The sequence below is a fragment of the Rissa tridactyla genome, chromosome 1, assembly GCF_028500815.1.
Source record: "Rissa tridactyla isolate bRisTri1 chromosome 1, bRisTri1.patW.cur.20221130, whole genome shotgun sequence".
NCBI lineage: Eukaryota > Metazoa > Chordata > Aves > Charadriiformes > Laridae > Rissa > Rissa tridactyla.
Window position 1 is genome coordinate 217,633,794 of NC_071466.1, and position 18,695 is coordinate 217,652,488.

The 18,695-nt window shown below is 51.5% G+C and overlaps 1 protein-coding gene across 1 annotated transcript; it reads right to left on the reverse strand.

Annotated features, from left to right (window-relative positions):
• Positions 1-552: 552 nt before the first annotated feature.
• GDI2 (GDP dissociation inhibitor 2) lies at positions 553-17,430 on the reverse strand. The gene is made up of 11 exons (XM_054193034.1): positions 17,233-17,430; positions 9,049-9,156; positions 8,036-8,135; positions 6,646-6,780; positions 5,174-5,372; positions 4,674-4,805; positions 4,003-4,102; positions 2,798-2,969; positions 1,941-2,085; positions 1,643-1,697; positions 553-1,566 (listed from the first exon to the last, which is right to left on the reverse strand). Exons 1-11 carry the CDS (start codon positions 17,275-17,277, stop codon positions 1,411-1,413), a joined length of 1,347 nt encoding a protein of 448 aa, XP_054049009.1. The 5' UTR covers positions 17,278-17,430; the 3' UTR covers positions 553-1,410.
• Positions 17,431-18,695: the final 1,265 nt, after the last annotated feature.

Sequence of the window (18,695 nt, forward strand, 5' to 3'; positions counted from 1 at the left end):
CATTTTTCTCTTTTTTTTTTTTTTTTTCTTTTTTTTTTTTTCTGGCCCTTGGCCTCACTGTGTATAAACACAAGCCCTGCTCCTCGCTCCACACCTGCCCCCCCAGCAGCGGGGTTGCTGCAGGCTGCAAAATCTGTGCCACGGGATGGCTCAGGCTCACGCCGAAGAGGAGCATCACTCAGAGCGAGAGAGAGAGAGAGATCAGTGCCCTGCAGAGGAGCCGTAAGAACAAGAATTATTTACTGCTGCTTCAAGGAAGTGCTATTTCTGGATGCAGGCAGTAGGGGGTGGCTGCAGGGAGCGAGAAGGCTGGCGCCCAGAGACACGGTGACAGGCCTCGTGCCGCAGCATCTTCTCCCCTGCCAAAAAGCAGCCCCGAGAGCAGCTGGGGCCAGGAAGCCCAACCAAGGAAGCCCGAGCCCGATTATTTCCAGGAGGAAATGCTCCGCAACCACTCACGTTTCAGGCCTGGCAGGCGGGCAGAGATCCAAGGGATCTCAGAAAGGAGGTGCTGCTCGTACCACTGAAGTGAATCAGACCAGAGCACAGGACTGGTTTCCAGAATTTGGCTTTACTTCGCAGTACAGAAGTCATTTGGAGCCTTCAGGAGACACGAGAAGCACAGGCTCTGTCATACCGATACCGCAGTGCCGTTTGGTCCATCCGAGAAGCCACCAGGGGTACAGAAAATACTTCCACATCTTGCCTGCTCTGTAATTTGTTCTCTCAATTTTATTAAGATTAAAACACAAAGGAGCCTTAGGCACAGCTGTGTCCCAACCGATGTAAACAGTTTTAGAAGCTTAAGTGGAGGTTAAGTTCTGTGCCCAGAACGAAGCCAACATTTGCTGCTACAATAGATGTGGGCTTTGTCCATAATACAACTTGCCACAGAGTTAGATTGATGGGAAGAGACTTTAGGGATGCTGTCCACAATAATGGAGTGCTCAGTTTCTATTTTCCTTGATATCAGGTTTGGGTGACAGCCGTCACGGCTACTAGCTCACCAGAAGCACATAATTGTGAAGGATGTTTACAAATGATTAAAAAGACAAGGTAAGACACAGCTGTCAATGAGTTATTTCAAATCTGCACCAACATCTACGTCTGCAAAAAAAAAAAAAAAAAAAAAAAGAAAAAGAAAAAAAAAGGTTCAGTCTGCCTTTCGCTTACGAGGTTAGTCGTTAAATCAGTCAGTAATTTGCCAGATTCTGGACAGCAGCCCTACTAGAATGAAATAATTAACACATGATATCCAAAAGGGGAACATTACCAGTGCAGTACTCTTCAATCTCTCAGAGATGGGATTACAAAAGCAGGCCTTACAATATTGAATTTCATACAGTGTTCATTAAGTTCCTTATATATTCATATTAGCCGATTTAAATTTCTCCTAATTAGAGATTCTCATTACTGCAGCTCCTCCTCCCCATAGATATCGTTTTTCTTGCGTTTCATCTCCTCGAAGTCAAACTCTGATCCCATCATCCTCTTATAAATATCTTTGATGTCATCGCACGTCGTCTCAAAGTGAGTAGTGGCGTCGTAGGTGCGAGAAATGAAGATCTGGAAAGAGCAGCAGCCGTTTAACACCCAGCCTCTCTCCTCACCCCCTCAAACACGAGCGCGGCCCTGAACTAACCTGGCTTTCGGTTCCCAAGTCGGTCGGTGCAAACAGGTCACTGATGCTAACGAACCTGGAAGGAGGGAAAAAAAAAAATAAATCATAAAGCTTCAGAATGGTTCTAGAGCACCGCTGTGGGTGCGAGAACGGTTGAATTAAAGACTCTGCCCAGCGCGTAGGCAGATGCAGAGGAAATTCAGAGTTTCAACACCTCTGCGCAGCCAAATGACCTTCAGATCCCCTCTGCCTTCATGCCTCAGGCCCGAACGCTTGCAGCAGAGAGATAAGGGGCAGAGGGGGCTTGTCAAGGCCTTACTTCTGCTCGATGGGCTCCAAGAGGTCCAAGGCCGGCTTGATTTCCTTCTCTGGGTCCGCGGTTTCCACAGTAGTGCTGGCAATGGCGATGTACTTCCCCTGCGCCGCCACGTTGTGTGCAGAGGAGATCATGCAGACGTAGATGTCTGGGGAAGCACATCACAGCAGCAGGTCAGGACGCGCCAGGAGAGCCAACAGCCCGGGTCAGGCCTGCCCCATCCAAAAAGCCACCTCTAACTTGCACACTCATGCGCTTCCTCCTGCTCCCCTGACACTTCTTGTCTTGTTTAAGACCACGCTTGAATGAGTCCCGTCCTTGCCCTGCAGTCCTACGTGCTCTCGGTCTCTTGGCTGATGGGCCTGGACACGAGCAGCCCCGTGCCATCTCCAAAATCCAGTTTCCTGTGCCTGTGAAGGCTCCCGAAAGCCAGCGGGGTCCCCAGCAGCCGGCCCACCCCTCTGTCTGAGGGCGAGGAAGCATTTCCCCTCCGGCACAGAGCCCTCACCCCGCTCCCAGGTCCCCACCCTGTGCTCCTCACCCACTTCTCCCAGGCTGGGGCACTTCCTTCGGCGGGTTCCTCACACGGTTTTCCAACCGCAGGTGCCCCCCTACCCCTGCCCCGGCTTGCCCTACTGCTGCTCTAAAGCACAGCCTTGCTGGGGCCTAAAAAAATCTTATCCTTGATTTTTGGACAAGGACATGAAATCTGCCACAGTCTGTATTTTCCTGTTTGATCCACATCTCACCGGACCATGGGAGCACATGTTTGGTGCGAGGCCGTTTTAACGACCACCCAGCCTCAACCGAAGCGCGACGAGACCCACGCACACCCCCAGCACTCCCCGCTCTCCACGCACCTGATTTTCGGTTGACCTGATTCTGTGGAATGATGATCTGGCAGGAGTTGGCATCGTTTGTATTCTTGATCGGGTGGCTCAAGATGCAGATTACCCGAATCACTTGGCCGACCTTCGTGACGCGGTCCGAGACGTAGCTGGGGTCGCAGATGAGCTGTTTGCAGCGAGCAACCTGCAGAGGCAAGAGAGACCTCGGGTGACCACTGCGCAGAGGCGCGTACACAGCCAGAGGTGAGGAACCAGCCAATTTGGGGGGGGGAAAAAAAAAAAAAAAAAAAAAAAGAGCAATTCAAGGTGGTTGTTCCTGCGTCAGGTTCTTATCTCCCTGCCAGCAGCACGCTTCAGCTCGGGCCATCCAAATCTCAGTGCGTTACTCTTAAAATTAAGCCTACGTATAGCTGCGTGATCAATCACGTCTTCCCCTTGTCATTGACTACACCGTTAAGCTCTAACCACTACAGAGCCCAGTCCTTGCAGTCTAGGACCATAACTTGCTGTGGTCAAGGCTGAACCAAACAGGTAAGAATTGACCAGTTGGCGTCAGGACTCGTTTTTACAGTAATAGTTTACTATTTGAGCAATTTGAAGCCTCCAGGCTGCCTGCACTTGGGCACATCAGTCCGTAGCATGGATTATCACCTCCGCTGCTAGCCAGGACACATCATCCCCTACCCGGGAAGGACACATTACCCTACCAGCAAACCTATCCTACGCTAAGCTGTCCTGCGAAGCTCCCGCTCCAGTTGGGAGCACATTTATAGCTTCCAAGCAGCTCGCAGCACTCTCGCTCACTCTATATTGCCAGGTGGAGAAAAAGCTGCAGAAAAGCCGTGTGCCAGCTGCCTGAGCAGCTAAGACTGAACGTCAAGGGCAGAGCTGAGTCCCTACCCAGGTCAGACACAAGCAACAGCTCCTCGCCGGTTCAGCCAGCCTGATTTATTCAGAAGACAACCTTGCTAGCCCATGGAGACCACATTCCAGCTCCTGGAGCAGGACTACTGCACTGCGCTGTGCTCCTTGCCAGGAAAACATCGTGTCTTAAGTGAGCTAGCGCAGGGCAAAACATCACCAGCCAAGCAGTTTTGGTCTGAGGGCCCTGATGAGGGTTCTTCTACTGCATTTGTTCAGATCGATGACCAACAGCCCCAGTTTGGAGAGGCCAGATGGGGAGCGGGGAGTAAGGAAAGAATCGGAAGGTACCGTACCTCCCCTTCAGACTTCACACCAACCACTTTGCCATTTTCTATCACAATCTCTTCAATGGGCTTGTTCAGCATGTAGGTGCCTCCGTATATAGCACTTAACCTGCAAGAGTAAAACCACTTCAGCGTGTTCCACAGGTGCACGATTGGTTTTTAACAGCCCTTTCAGCCCCTTGTTTCTGTTTCACTTGGGCAAACCCCACATTAGACTTAAACCTCTTCAAAATACACTGCTCAAACCTGCAGGCAGCAGATGCTGTCTGCTCTTCTTTCTGCGAGGCATCAGCCGGTATTTGGAGCAAGTCATAGGTGCGATTACATCCAGCTAGAAAGAATCTGCTTGGTGCAACCCAGACAGTCCTACAGTGCTGTAGGCTACACCATGTAGACAAATCCAGCCTCTTGGATATACAAGATGCCGCAAATGGTATCTCTGAGCAAACCCCGAACTACCACTGCTAAGAGGAATCGCGGTAAACAAGCCCAGAAAGAAACAATCTCACATGGAGGAATTGCTTCTTGATTAAGACAGCAAGAGAGCTGTTAACGACCGCAGTATTTTTATGCGGCATCACCTTTTGGAAGCCTGATGACTGACTCCACATATCTGATCCCCCCCACCAGGTACTACAGCTGCATTGAGCAAACACTGGAGTCCCAACCCAAGTTCTCACCTTGCAAATCCCTGGGGCAGCTCTCCAAGGCCATAGAGGGGATAAAGGTACGGGCTTTTGCCGTATCTAGCCAGTGACTCGCTGTAGAGCTTAATCCTGTTGATTGTTTCTTGGCATGGTTGATCTAGATAGCTGGAGAAGGCAGTTATGTGATTTGCAACATTTCACAGACCAAGACTTACAGCAGGATAGACACAGAGAGCAAAACATTTGCTTCTTGTGAAGTTTCCTTCTCCACCCTCCAGCTGCTCCTGGCAAGTAATTCCCTGGAAGTTCCCTTTTAGAAGCACTTAAGTGTCACAGGGGGGTTTATTCAGGAAGGAGATGCTTCATTAACCCCAAGAACCCACAAGTTTAAATACCTCATCAGCAGAGGACACGGTATTTTAAAATTCACGCAGCATCGGGGACAGACACGCTCTGCGAGACGTCCCACCCTCAATCCGGATACGCGCCCAGCACCCCAGCTGATCTGGGGGAGCAACTGAACCCAGACTTACTCGTCAGTCCTGTAGAGCGCGAGGGCATGGCCCGTGAAGTCTATAACATCTTGCCCCAGGTCAAACTTCTTATACACATCGCGCATGGTGGTCTTCTTGGGATCAACGCCTTCAAAAGTTCGGGGGTCGTTCTCATCGAAGTTGGCAACATAGACTAGGAATTTCCTGAACCGGCGTTTCTCAAACAAGCCCATTAAGCCTAAAACCAAAGCATTTTTGTCAGAACTCACACAGCTACTAAATGGCTTTTCCATTGCCAGTGTATCAGAAGCGGGTAAGAACCACCGAGTGTTTCAAACATCACTTGCTAACGTGGAATTTGACCTCGAGGGCTAACCAAGGCGCTCTGTTCAAGCGGGAGACACCAAAATCTGCCATACCGGTCCACACTGGCAGCTGTCCCGCTGCACCAGACCTCAAGAGGTGAAGCAGCCAACTTTCCTCAAGGCATGGCTGGAGGCCGGTCTTCTACACTACTTCCAGCTGGGGGAAAGCCTGGAGAGCAGTTTCCACTTGGCCTGGTGTAAAGCCCAACCTGAGCTTCCATAAGCACAGACCTGCGTTTGGTATCTACCAGACTTGGCATTGTCAAAAAGCGGCGATTAAAGCTCCATCAAAGCGGTGCTGGGCTCTCCTGCAGCCTCACAAAGGAACCAGCAAGTGCTGCGAGGGTCAAAACTTCAAACACCAGATTGGACAAGGCACCATTTATGTGTTTTAATTTTCTACAAATTGCAGAAACAAGACTGGGTTTGATGAAACACGAAGGCAGAGACAGCACCAAAAGCACCTCCTACTTCTGCCAGCACGAGTCTCTTAAGAGACTACTTCAGGGTCAACAATGGGGCCAAAACTGAAGGAATGACTGATACGCCACTCACACACCCTGAACCTGAAGCTAACGGACAGCCCTCTGCCAGCTCCCACCGTATTTCACTACACGATTATGAATGATCAGTTGTTTTATCTGAGGAGCGGAATTTAAGTAGACAACAATTAAGATTAAGCCAGGTACCACACGACGGAATTAGTGATTCCAGTTTTCCTGCTGACAAAACGCAACATTTTTCACACACGCAATTCCAACCAACAAGGACCCAACATTAAATATTTATGGCAGAGCTGGGAGCATAAGCCCCAAATGTAACCTCTGGAGCCAAATTCTCACCAGATGAGCCACAGAACAGGCAGCTTGACCGGCTCCATCTGAAAGCTCCAAGAAAACAGTAACTCAAGGCTCAGGAAGCCCAAGACTCACACTGCAAGTGGCGTTTGAAGTCAAATGAGATGCAGAAGAATCCTACGCTAAGCACAGCTTGTTACTGAGATGGAGTAGCTCCACCTGAGGAGCATCCAGATTTCTTTTCTACACGAGCACAGAATATCCCGAGATGTGGGTGGCAGAGACCTGTCTGGCCTTTGTTTAGAGACGGTGGCCCTGGGAGGACACAAAGCAAGGTGCGACTACTCACTGGATGCCAAGGCTTCTGCCTCAGTGGAAGGAACTTTGTAGATCTTTCCTCCCTTGTAGACGAAGCTCCCCTCGATCACCTTGAAGTCTAAGTAGCGAGTGACTTCTGTGTAGAGCAGCATCTTTACCAACTGACCTGGAAAAGAAGTTTGGCACAAGTCAACCAGCTGGTCTGTAGCCAGAAGCCAAGAGAACAGCGCTTCTCACAAGGCAGACAGTTCTTCCAACACAGCAAACCCTTCGACGGCAGCACCGCGTTCAACCCACACAGCTCTTACACCTTTGTCTAACAGACGGGGTGCGGCAGACACTCACTACTGCAATTATCAGGCAGTTTTAAGGCTTTCTTACAGGCAATTAAGAGCTTCCTTGTCATTACTCCAGCTTCCATCAGTCCTCTGACTAAAAGCCATCCCGCAGCATGTTAATTCCCCGCAGAACACGGCTGCTTTTTGCTCCTTGTGGTTCATTCACACTCAACATGACAAAAGTGGTCACGTCTTTGGGTGACAGCAGCTCCTCATCCTCACTATTCCGATGTAGCACAGCCTGCCTATTGGCTGTCCCACCAACTTCCCCTGGCTTGCACGCAGCTAATGTCGAGCTGTCCCCCACTGACCTGTCCCCACCCACTGTCACATCCCCACAGAGGGATGATGTCCCTTAGAAACACGCCACAATGTGCGCGCTGAGACTCAAGTGACCAAACCTTGACTGGAATCAAGTCTTCCACCGCATTAACCTGAGCAAGACTGGCACTACACCATACATCTATCCCCTCCTGCTTCAGGGACAAGGTATTTCAGTAGCAAGCGGTTGCTATTTGGCAAAATGAGTTGTGCCTGAACTTGTTTGCATTGATAAGCACTTCCGCAATAGTGGGTTTGGTCCAGAAGACCCGTCCCAGTACTGGAACACAGATTAAAGAATGAGGATTTGTAACATCAATAAGGGATGAGAGAGTCTGCAAGCCACAAAAATAGGAACAAAGGGAATTAACAGTCACCATGGAATCAACAGTTTCTTCCTAAGCCACGGAAGAATAACAACCCACAAATTCATGGCATTAACTCTGGCTAGAAATACAAACGCTTTAAGAGAGGATGCTGGAAAACGGCCGTTCAAACCCTCCAGATGTGCCACTGCTGCACGCTCCAAGCTGAAGCCATCTCCCAAGTGCGAAAGGTCCACAGCCAGAAGGAGTCACGGAGCAGAAGCTGTGGTGCTTCTGGCATAAACGCGTGTGGATCCGCTCGAGCGAGCTTTCTGCAGCTCTTTGATTAATGCTTCCGCAAGCTCACGACGAGATGGCTGAAGGGCTGTTTATTCGATCCCAGCACTGAATACCAACCCAGCTTACGAGGCAGACTCGGGAGCTCAGTATCGCTTACCGTTAGCCATAAGGAATTTTGGAATTAGGTCCACGTTCCAGTCTCTTCCTCGCCCCATAGATTCTGGTGGAGTTCCTGGTAGATTAAACCTTTTGTAGAGCTTCGGAGAGAATACAAAACTTATTATACTAGAGGAAATATCTCTGGGTATAATTTCTCCCACACATGTACACACTTTCCACCCCCACATCCCCTCAGCTGAACATAAGCTCTTCACATCAAGCTTTTGGCTAGTGTTTTAGCTCGAATTTGACTTTGGATGCAATACACAATTCACATCCAGTAAATTCTTAAAGTAGGAATCAGACAGTATTATTTTGCTCATTCAGTCTTTCTTTCTCCAAGGCTTAAAGCTTGGGAATTTATGACCTGCTGAACTGAAATACCATTTAACATAGCTAAAGGTAATCTGATCAAAATGCCTGCTTCGGGAGAGGGTGGGCTCCTCCATATACTTAAATCAGATCCCCCAATGTTTATATTTAACCCAGTTAAGCAGCAAGGAGAGCAGAGATTTCCTGACATCAAACTGATCAGCCAAACTAACAGCTTTAGGGGCTTCACAATCGCAGGGTGCAAGCAGTAACCCAATGAGATGGTGCCTTTTAGCTGGAAGCGCTCGCAGACCAAGGACCAAGTGTAACGTCAAGGCACAAAGAGCACGCAGCATTTCTTAGGCCAACATTTGCCGGCAAGTGCAGCAGCAACGATTTATCCGAAGAGTTTTAACATCTAGCTGTCGGGCGTTATACCTCTGAACCATCGCTCAATCACTGCGTGCTTGAATCTTGGCTGGGAACTACAGAAAACAAGTGCTATCTACCAAGTATAAACATACACACTGGTTTCTCTCCCCGCTATTATCTGCTGTGGAAGTGCCATAAAACATTCTTACTCAAAGGAAACCCTTAAGAGTAATTACTTCGAATCCACCCCTAGGATAGCTCGAAATAAAGCCCCCTTTTGTGTGCCTGGGGAGGACACAATAGGCGGGCGTCAGCCTCCGTACTTACATCCTCCAGGGGTGTAATGGATGCGCTTTCCCCTCCATAGTAAGAGTTACGATCCATGTGAAGGACTTTCTTTCCATTCACTGACATAATCCCGGAGAGGATGCATTCCTACGGAGAGAGGAAAGGAAAGGATGCAAAGGACATGTTAGTTGCATTTGAGCCTCCTTCCGCTTTTCCTAGCGATGCTCTCTCAAAGAGCGTGTTCAGACAGCCTACTGCATGCCTGGATCTGAAGGTACCATACCGGCACAGTCCTTTGAAAACAAACACACCACTTGCCTCACTCCAAAATTAAGACACACACGCTGAAAGACTTATTTGAGACAGATTAACCCCTTACTAGGTTCGCTGTCTGCTCTGGGCAAGCCAACCAAGATGTTTTGACCACACGACCACCACCTACCAGGGCTCCCCTGAGGAAGTTTCTGTGAATTTCATGCATTTGGGCTAGATTAGGAAAATCTATACTCCTAAACCACCAGCTATCAATTTCAGGATGTCCACAGAGAGGCAGCGCTGTCATTTATAGGTGACAGCGGGAGCATGAAGTCTTACCGAGACATCAGTTAAGTCTCCTCAAAACCTTAACCGTTGATATTTGCCACACTGGGACACACAATAGAGTCAACAGCTACTCTTAGAGGACAGAGGAAGCATAAACAATAAATTAAGCCATTTGGGATCTTTATCATCTCAGTAGACACTTGGCTATCCTTGCTATGTGCTCACTGAGATTAAAAACACCAAGATTACTTTGAGCAGCAGATCGGCTGCCATGTTTGAACGCAACACCAAGAGGCTGAGACTAATTGCAGAGGGACACAAGTTGCAGCTTGCAGAACCAGCTGAAGACTTGCATGGCTAAATCCCCATTAAAACACAACGTTGCAACTAACTCGGTCACCAGCTCTGGCACTCACAAGCCAAAGAGCTTAAAAAAAAAAAAAAACCTTGAATACTTGCACGCTTATTGTGGAGATTTCAATGACTTTTCCCCGCTCTGCCTCAACTCTCTCCACAGGCAGAATTACATCTGCAACTGGGCTCTCATTCACCATCATCTAATTTGTAGGTCCCAGCCACATTTCACGTTATCTTTTATTCAGCCTGTAAAACCCCACATCCAGCTGCCGAGAGATGCCACCGCTGCACATCCTCACGCCCAGGAGCGGAGGAGCGGTTCATTCAAGAACACCAGCAGCTTGGTCCTCCTGGGAGAGACCTGTGTCTCCGTGAGGTCCTTTGTGTTTACGCCACCTGCCTCCTGCCCCACAGGGCGCTCAGGACTCTCCTCGTGTGTCACTTCCCCCCTGCTGCAGTGTGTAGGAGGCTTATTTCAAACTATGTTATGACAACACTGGCCAATATGGGTATCGGTTAACTCTGTTAATCCTCGGTGTAAAGGAAGCTTTTAAAACCATCTTCAACTTCACCAGCCAAAAACCAACCCCCACGGTAAAGGAGGGGCTTATTTTGTTCCAAAGTGTCCCAACACCTGTAGCTGCGTGGATGGCTGGCAGGGATCGCTGGTGTTGGGACTTGCTGTTCTGGTGCTTCCAGGTGGCAATGGGCAAATCTTTTCTGCTGGAAGAGCGAGGCACTTCAGCCAAGGCCCCAGAGAGCAAAGCTAGAGCTGCTCCCTGGTGCGTGGCAAGAATGGGCCACTCCAAGTTGTGGGTGATTTCAAAGCTTGACGGTCATCACGTGGATGGTGAACAGAATTAGCTGCAGTACTTCCCACAAAACCTCTCTATGATCCATCAGCTGCTCCTTCCAGCACCATACCATCCTCCACAGACTCCAGATCTCCCACGTCCTACAAGACGCCTCTACTTTTTCCAGCCAGGCTGAAGCATGCAGAGACCCTGCCAACAGACACTCCTGCACCAAACCCTGTGTTAAGACCCTACTCGAGAGCGCCATGAGCCCTACAAGGCCGAGGAACCGCACAAGTACAGATGGCTTTTATGGTGTCAGTTAAATCACTAATGATTTACCACATGCAACGTGGGACTATCACACCAAATGCATCACCACTAGCCAGTGTGATCTCAGTTAAACCAAATTCCTGGAGCTCTACATAAGGGCTCTGCTTTGATTCTTTGCTCTGTCCTGTGATTTTATCCCCCCTGGAACATCTTCCAAAACCCTGGCTCACCAGCTCTGCCAGATGGAGGTAGAGGATGGCCAGCATCCATGCTGGAGCTGAGCCACGAAGAAGCCAACCAGGATTTCAAAACAAAATAAGTATCAATTGGAGGGATGGAGTTACAGTAAAATCTGCAGAAGCTACGCTCCGTGGTTGTCAGCTGATTTCCTTCCTCCATTCAAGGAAACTTCAAAGCATTTCTTGCTCTCTCTTCTCAGAGCAGCACATCCATCACTTCCCAGTTAGTGTGTATCCCTTCAACAGGTTGCCTGTCCAAACTGGCAGCATCCCCCCTAGGCAAATTTGGGTACCAGCAGAAGATGTAAGAGGTCTTAAGTACCTTTTCAATCTTATTTCATACCCATTAAACACCGATACGGGCATCGAGGTGGAGGTATTACGATACTATTTTATCCAAGGCTCATTTAACAGGTTTGTAATGTCACCCAGGCTCCTGCAGAGCCCCAAGTGTTGAAATCCCGCGCAGGCTTTTCACTGTCGCTTCCCTTCGCAGCCGATGAGGCAACGGCATGGTCATAAAACACGAGAGGCACAATAGATTTATCCTCCCAGCTCAGCAATTCCTTTCGATGGCTGCACTGGCTGGCCGCTGGCTAGAGCCATCCACGGGCGCGCTAGTCCGCGTCTAGGAACCGCTTGATATGTCATTCTGTCGTTCGGGTCAGGGAGCGAGGAAAACAAACAGCCTGTACTGATAAGGGAAGGGCTGGAGACAGTTTAGACTGCAAATAAAAAAGGGGAAGCGTCAGAGTTCAAATCTGTGGCTTTCTGACCATATTAAAAACATCAACCCTGTGCAAATGGATAAAACCGAGCAGCTGTTGACAGCAAAAAGGGGCACCAAGACACAGCAGGGAAAGCTTCAGGTATCCAGCTGGGGTCGAACACAACCTTCCTGCAAATTACAGTCACGCTGTGCTACTATAATCCACCACTTCAGCCAGTTCAGGTTACGACAGGCTCCCAAGAGGTCGCATTGTGCTGTCGAATGAATGACAGAGCAAGTCTTACAGCGATTGATGTCGTCTGCGGCACTGCTTGGCCGCTTCAAATGGCCGGAGAGCACAGAACCAGAGCACAAGGCGCACCAGAAACGTGGAGACAGCACATCCAATACAAATCCATGAAAAAAAAAAAAAAAAAAAGGAATAATAGGTAACTTGGAGGTATTGGCATTTCCATGCTTGCTTAAGACCGTCAGCTCTTCCCTCGCTTGCACAAACTGCTCAGGAATAGACCTTCTGCACACAGAAGCCTTCAGGAATGGAGGGAAGCAAGTCGCTTTACATGGATTTTCTCCAAGTAGGGCGGCAGTTCAGAAAGGCTCAGACAGACCGATGGAAACTTGAGCCAGCGTCGGTCCATCTAACAGCACCGAGGGGAGGATTCCACGCAAAACATTTAGCAAGATCCCTTCATCTTCAACAAGGGGTTCTGGCACAGCAAGAGCTCTTTCTTAGAAAGACGGGGCTGTGCAAGTAGTTACACACAGCTCGTTAGCGTCGCCCAGGCTATTCCACCTCTAACATACGCTGGCCGTGTCTACCACACCAGACTCTGGCAAGCAACGCTCAAAGCTCTACTTTGCAAAAGCAATTACTCATGGCACTTGAGCAATCCCCTCAGCTACCAGGGGATGATGCAAGGGACAGCGACACTCCACTTGGTCCTCGCAGTCACTTTGATGTTTTTTAGGCTCTTTAAGTAATAAGGCCTGTGTCTATACGATTAAATATATCTTGAACCAAACAGTCTGGCTACTCTGCTCCTACAGAAAGTGAACGTGTACCTTTGCAATGGATTTATATAGCTTTAACGTGGTGAGGCAGCTGGCAGGTAAGAAGCTTAGTTCAACCCACTGGCGCCTGCAATGAGAGAAAACCCAGCAGGAACATGGTGTCCATCTACCGGGGCTGAACAGGGTAGTTTAATTATGCCCAACATTCACGTCAAATAACCCAGGCTGTCTGGAGCACAGAAAGCAGGGAACAAACTCCTGTCAGAGGGCACAACATTCCACTCCTGAACATCCTGGTAAACAAGTACCGAGCCATTTCCAGACCAGAGAGGTATAAATTAAGGTGAACTGAAAAGACAAGTCTGAAAATAAAAACACTAGGTGTTCTCCAGCCTGCCGATTACTGCACCAGATTAAAAACGAGTTTGTGCAGTAAGTCTGGAGAAAGATGCTGCCTAATCTGCAATGCACGACGCACCTAGCAAGCCTAAGCCAAGGATCTTAAAGCTATTAAAACTTGACTAACTTGGAGCAGCCATTTCCACCAGCACCTCCAGGATGCGGTAGCTAGAAGATCTACCAGCTCTCGTGCTGGGACAGCCAGACCCACCAGCACTGTGCAGATACCTGCCCTGTAGTTACCACACACGGCCTGACACTTCACCACCGCTCGATACACAGAGGGATCGGGAGGAACGTAGCACTCTCGTATGAGTTAGTTATACCTCATGTTAGGTTTGAGTCTGTCGTATCAGCATTAATTCAGGATTAAAAACGCACTGGGATTATTTTTTCCCCATACTGCTAAAACAAAGCTTTACAAGCTTGGCACTGCAATGGGGTCTCCAATTAGCATCCATAAGGGAAAAACTGAAATATTTTGAGCGCCGGTAATCCCAGTCCTAAAGCTGCCTTAGTTTTGCATTACTGCTTGAAGAAGAGATCAGCACCTGAAATATTCATGTTCCGAATTTCAGCTCAATCAAAAGTGGTATCTCTACACGTGCTCTTGTGTGCTTACGTAGAGGTGGCCCTGCAGACCCAACCAGAACGACCACTGCGACAGATGCATTTGCAGCTCTTTTACAAAGGCTCCGCCGATTTATTTTTTTCTCTTTAAACCAACAACCAAACTTTCACTTTGGGAAGAGAAAGAAAAATCCCCCCAGATCAGCAGCTGCTCACTGCCTCTCCCAGATGGTCTGGATTACAGATATTTTATGGGCTTTGTAAAAGTCCTAGAGATGAACACTGGGACAAGTCAACCATCAACTCTCATGGGACGAGACACAAGATGGGCACAGCCCACAGGTAGCCTGGCAGAGTGGCACAGTGGTCCAGTACCCAGCAAACAGGACCCCCAGTTAAACTTCTTTTGTTCAAGCAGCATCGAGATCAATACTTGAGGTGCAAGCCAGGCTTTTCAAGAGAGGAGACACAAACTCACTCAGCTACAGCAGTTGCCTGGTGGGACTCCAACACGCCATTTCTGCAAGGGCCAGCTTTAAGAAAAGGCTGGTTGAAAACATCATCTGAAGTTTCACGACAGTTCAAGGCTCTTTGGAAAAGGAAAGAAACAATGTGTATATGCAGCGCATTTTCCAGTTCCTTTTCCTCAGGAAGCCTGACTCTGCCAGCACTGGTACCAGACCAAAGTTGGAGGAGCAACCTTCAAGCTTGCAGTTTGATGCCTCATCTGACTGCAGAAAGAGTCCTGTAGCCCAGCCTGAATCAGGCTCCGCTCTGACACTACTCGCCAGCCACAACGGTTGAGCCAAAATCTTGCATTTTAGGATCGGGAACATGCTGGCTGCACCAGGACCTCTGGTTTCCATTCACTTGCTTTTCCGCACCAGCTGCTCAAGTTGAGGTGAAGTCCATCCTGCTCTAATTGGTATTTCAGAGGTAAAGCCTGCACATCAGCAGCAAAATAAGCGCTCCTGCACGCTCTCAGGGTCTGGAGTTTGGTCATCACACCTTAAAATACGGCCATAATTTATTCCTTTTAACTCAACTGGTGATCATTAGCATTAGCTTGTCTTAAAAGTGATTTCACAAGAGGCCTTTTGTCAAATTTACATTGGCATTTGTCAGTTTGAGATTAAGCACGGTGCTTACCAACTTGATACCACAGCTCACTCTAAAGCATAAATTAACATTTTAATGGAGCTCAGATCTATTGGAGGCCCCTTCACTAGAAGCTCATTATATTTCACCTCCCCAGAAGTGCGTTTCCCTGGTTTGGTGAGCCAGAGACAGGTTTTTAGGACAGGCTGCAGCTTTCCCTATCAAAGGGAAGAAGTTTTTGCCTCCTAAGTCATTCCTGCTACCTCAAAGGAAGAGCCTTGAGAGAAAGGAATGAAAGCAACCAGGAAAGTTGGGTTTACCCTACAGCAGCAGCTGGGAAGACGCTCCCACACTTTGCACATTTTTCTTTGTGCCGCATCCTGGTTTTGTTACCATTATCCCCATACTCAAAACAGGGGGATGACAAACCAGATCTGCCTTGAGTGGCTGTGCCCCAGTCTGTCAGCAGACGTGACGCCTTCGCCACTGTGGCAGCCCCGTCAATCACAGCCCCAAAGCCACAGTAGGAAGTGCATGTATTTCTATTTACAATTATCATCAAGAGGGGAAGTGGGGGAAATCCCTCACGGCCAGCCCCAAAGATCTCTCTTTGTGTAGCCATCTCTCTCCCCATTAACAGGAGGAAACAAAAGCAGGAAAGGCCATTCAACAGCAAGGAAAACCTCCTCTCCACCATGTTGGATTTTCTTCCCCCCTTCTTCAAACAATGCCTCTCGTTTGTAACCTGCAATCCACCCTTCAGCCCTTATTAAACCCGCAGCGGATAAGCTAGCAGTGGCCCCAGGCATCTCCCCGGTTTGAAGGCAGGAGCCAGGAGAAATCCTCCAGCAAACCTCACGGGCAGCAGCACTGCCATTTTTTTTTTTTCCTCCCCTTTCGGCAGCCTGCAGCGCGGGCTGCATCCTCCACAATAGGACAAAGCCTCACGACGGCTCATCCTCCTCCCTCCGCCGCACCCCCAAGTGCCATCAGCTGTCAGCTTTCCTCAGGGACGACCATGGGGAAGCGACAATGCCAGGGAGGAGATTTTTTTTTTTGGGGGGGAGTTGGGGGGGGGGAATCAGGCAAATTTGACAGGCGTGCAGGGCTCGCCCGCCTCCCCATCCCCCTCCTGCTGCAGTCAGGGCTGGATGGAGCTGAAGGCTGCAAAGGCGGAGCGGGGAGAGGAGGAGGAGGGGGGGTTGTGTGGGGGGGGAAGAACCAGGTCTGCCTCCACCCTAAGCCGGGCTGGGCTCCGGGAAAAGGGCTCGATGGACCTGCAGCCACCTCAGGTTCGGGATGGGTGAAGGGAAAAATCAAATAATTAAAAAAAAAAAATATATAAATAAAATTAAAAAACAGGCAATAAATCCCCGTTAGCGCTTTATTGTCCCTCGTCCCCCCCGCCCTCTCTCCGCTAAACAACTGCATTTCCTGGGGCCTCCCACGGGCAGCGCGGCGGAGCGAGGGCCCCCCCCCCACACCCCCTGGAGTCTGGAGGGGGGTACGGGGGGGACACCCAAGCACGGGGCTCCGTGGTAGTCATATAAAAGCAGAACCCAGCCCGGGGGGGCGGTTAGAGACGGGGGAAAAGGACGCAAGTAGGCGAGCCGGGGGTGGGGAAGAATCAATGCCCGGGGGGGGGGGGGGGGGGTGGTGTGTGTGTGTGTTAATGATGGGGGGTGCTATGATAATTAGACGAGAGACGGGGGAAGGGACGCAGGTGGTGGGGAAGGGGGGACAGGGGACCAGAACCCAGGCACCCCCGGGTAATATTTAGGGGGGGAAGCGGGAATCGAGGCACCCTAACGGGGCTGGGAAGGGGGGGGGGGGGGGGCACGATGGTGAGGTGACACATGAGGGAGAGGACCGCAAGGTCCCAGCGGGGCGTGGGGGGGTGAGATATTGGGGAACAGATCCCGACATCCAGAGGAGGGAACCAGGACCCGGGTGCCCGGGGGGGGGGGCGGGGGGGGAAGCAAAGGGAGCAGCCCCTAGGTCGGGGGGGGGGGGGGTTAATGATAATTAGGTGATAGACGGGCAAAAGGACACCAGCGCCCGGGGGGAGCGGGGATGGATACTGGGGGTGAGCGATAGGGAGGGACCCAAGCACCGAGGGGGGGCCGGGGGGTGCGGCGGGGCCCGGCAGGGCGGCGGCCGCCCGCGCCAGGCCCGAGGCCCAAGCGGGCGGGCGGCGGCTCCTCCTCACCGTGAGGCCGGTGCCCAGCACGATCACGTCGTACTCCTCATTCATGGCGGCGCGGGGGAGGGAAGAGCGGGGTGCGGGGGGGCGTCTCTCGGGTCTCTCTCCGCCGGCCGGGGCTGAGGCGAGCCGGGCGCTGCGGGGCCGCGGGAGCGGGAGAAAATGGAGCCGCCGCCGCCGCCGTGAGGAGACCGCGCCGGGAGGGGGCGGAGCCGCACCGCCCCCGCCCCTCCCGCCCGCCTGTCAATCACCGCCCCGCGCCGCCCGCCATTGGCTCGCAGCGCCGTCGCTAGAGGGGGCGGGCGCTGCGCCGGGCCGACGGCCCTGCCACCGTGGTGGGGGCGCGGTGCGCATGCGCGGGGCTGCGCCGCGCTCCCTCCCGCCCCCGCCCCTCCGGGTCCTCAGTGGACACGCATCCATGGCACCCGTGTCCCCTTCCGGTGGCCCCCTCTCCATGCCACCCCTGGCCACATGGCACCCACGTCCCCTCCCTGTGCCCCCTCCCCATGGTATCCCCCCATGGCACACATGTCCCCTCTCCTGTTCCCCCTCCCCATGCCACCCCTGGCCACAGCGTCCCCCATGCCACCTGTGGCCATGGTGTCTCCCCATGCCACCCCTGGCCACGGTGTCCACCCCTGGCACCCATGTCCCCCTCCCCACGCCACCCCTGGCCACGGTGTCCTCCATGGCACCCATGTCCCCTCCCTATGCCACCCCTGGCCATGGTGTCCCCTACGCCCCCTCCCCATGCCACCCCTGGCCACCCATGCCCCTTCCCCACCCTACCCCTGCCTGGCCACGGTGTCCCCCATGCCACCCATGTCCCCTCCCCGTGGCACCCACGCCCCCTCCCCATGGTGTCCCCCCATGGCACCTGTGTCCCCTACCCCATGGCAGCCCTGTGCCTGCTCCCCGTGGCCTCCCCGTGCCCCCATACGGCAGCCACACGTGCGTGCAACGGGTGCACGCGTGTGCCAGCGCCCTGTGCGCGCACACAACCGTGCCGCGGGCTGTGCGCATGTGACAGGCACGTGCTTGTGCGCAACACGCATGTCCACGCCTGTGCCACGGGTGTGCACAGGGTGCGTTGGGTGCGCACCGGGAACTCGCATCCCTGTGCAACGGGCACATGCGTGTGCAAAGTGCGTGTGCATCCACGTGCAAGGGACCCCGGGGTGTCACAGGGTGCAAGGAGAGCGGGTGCAAGGAGAGCACCCATAGGTGCCCCGCGTGGTGCCCACGCAGCAGGACCCAGCCATCACCCGCCTGCGGTGCTTTTCCACGTTTAAGCGCAGCGCTTTGTTAATTACGGCAACACAAACAAGGATAATTATGGTGTATTTCTACTTCCCAAACACAGATTTCACTTCTGGCACATGACACCTCTCACATTTGCCCCTTCTCACCCCAGAACACGCGAAGAAGAGTTTTTGCTCTGCTTCAGGATCATGCTGGGTGCAGCGAAT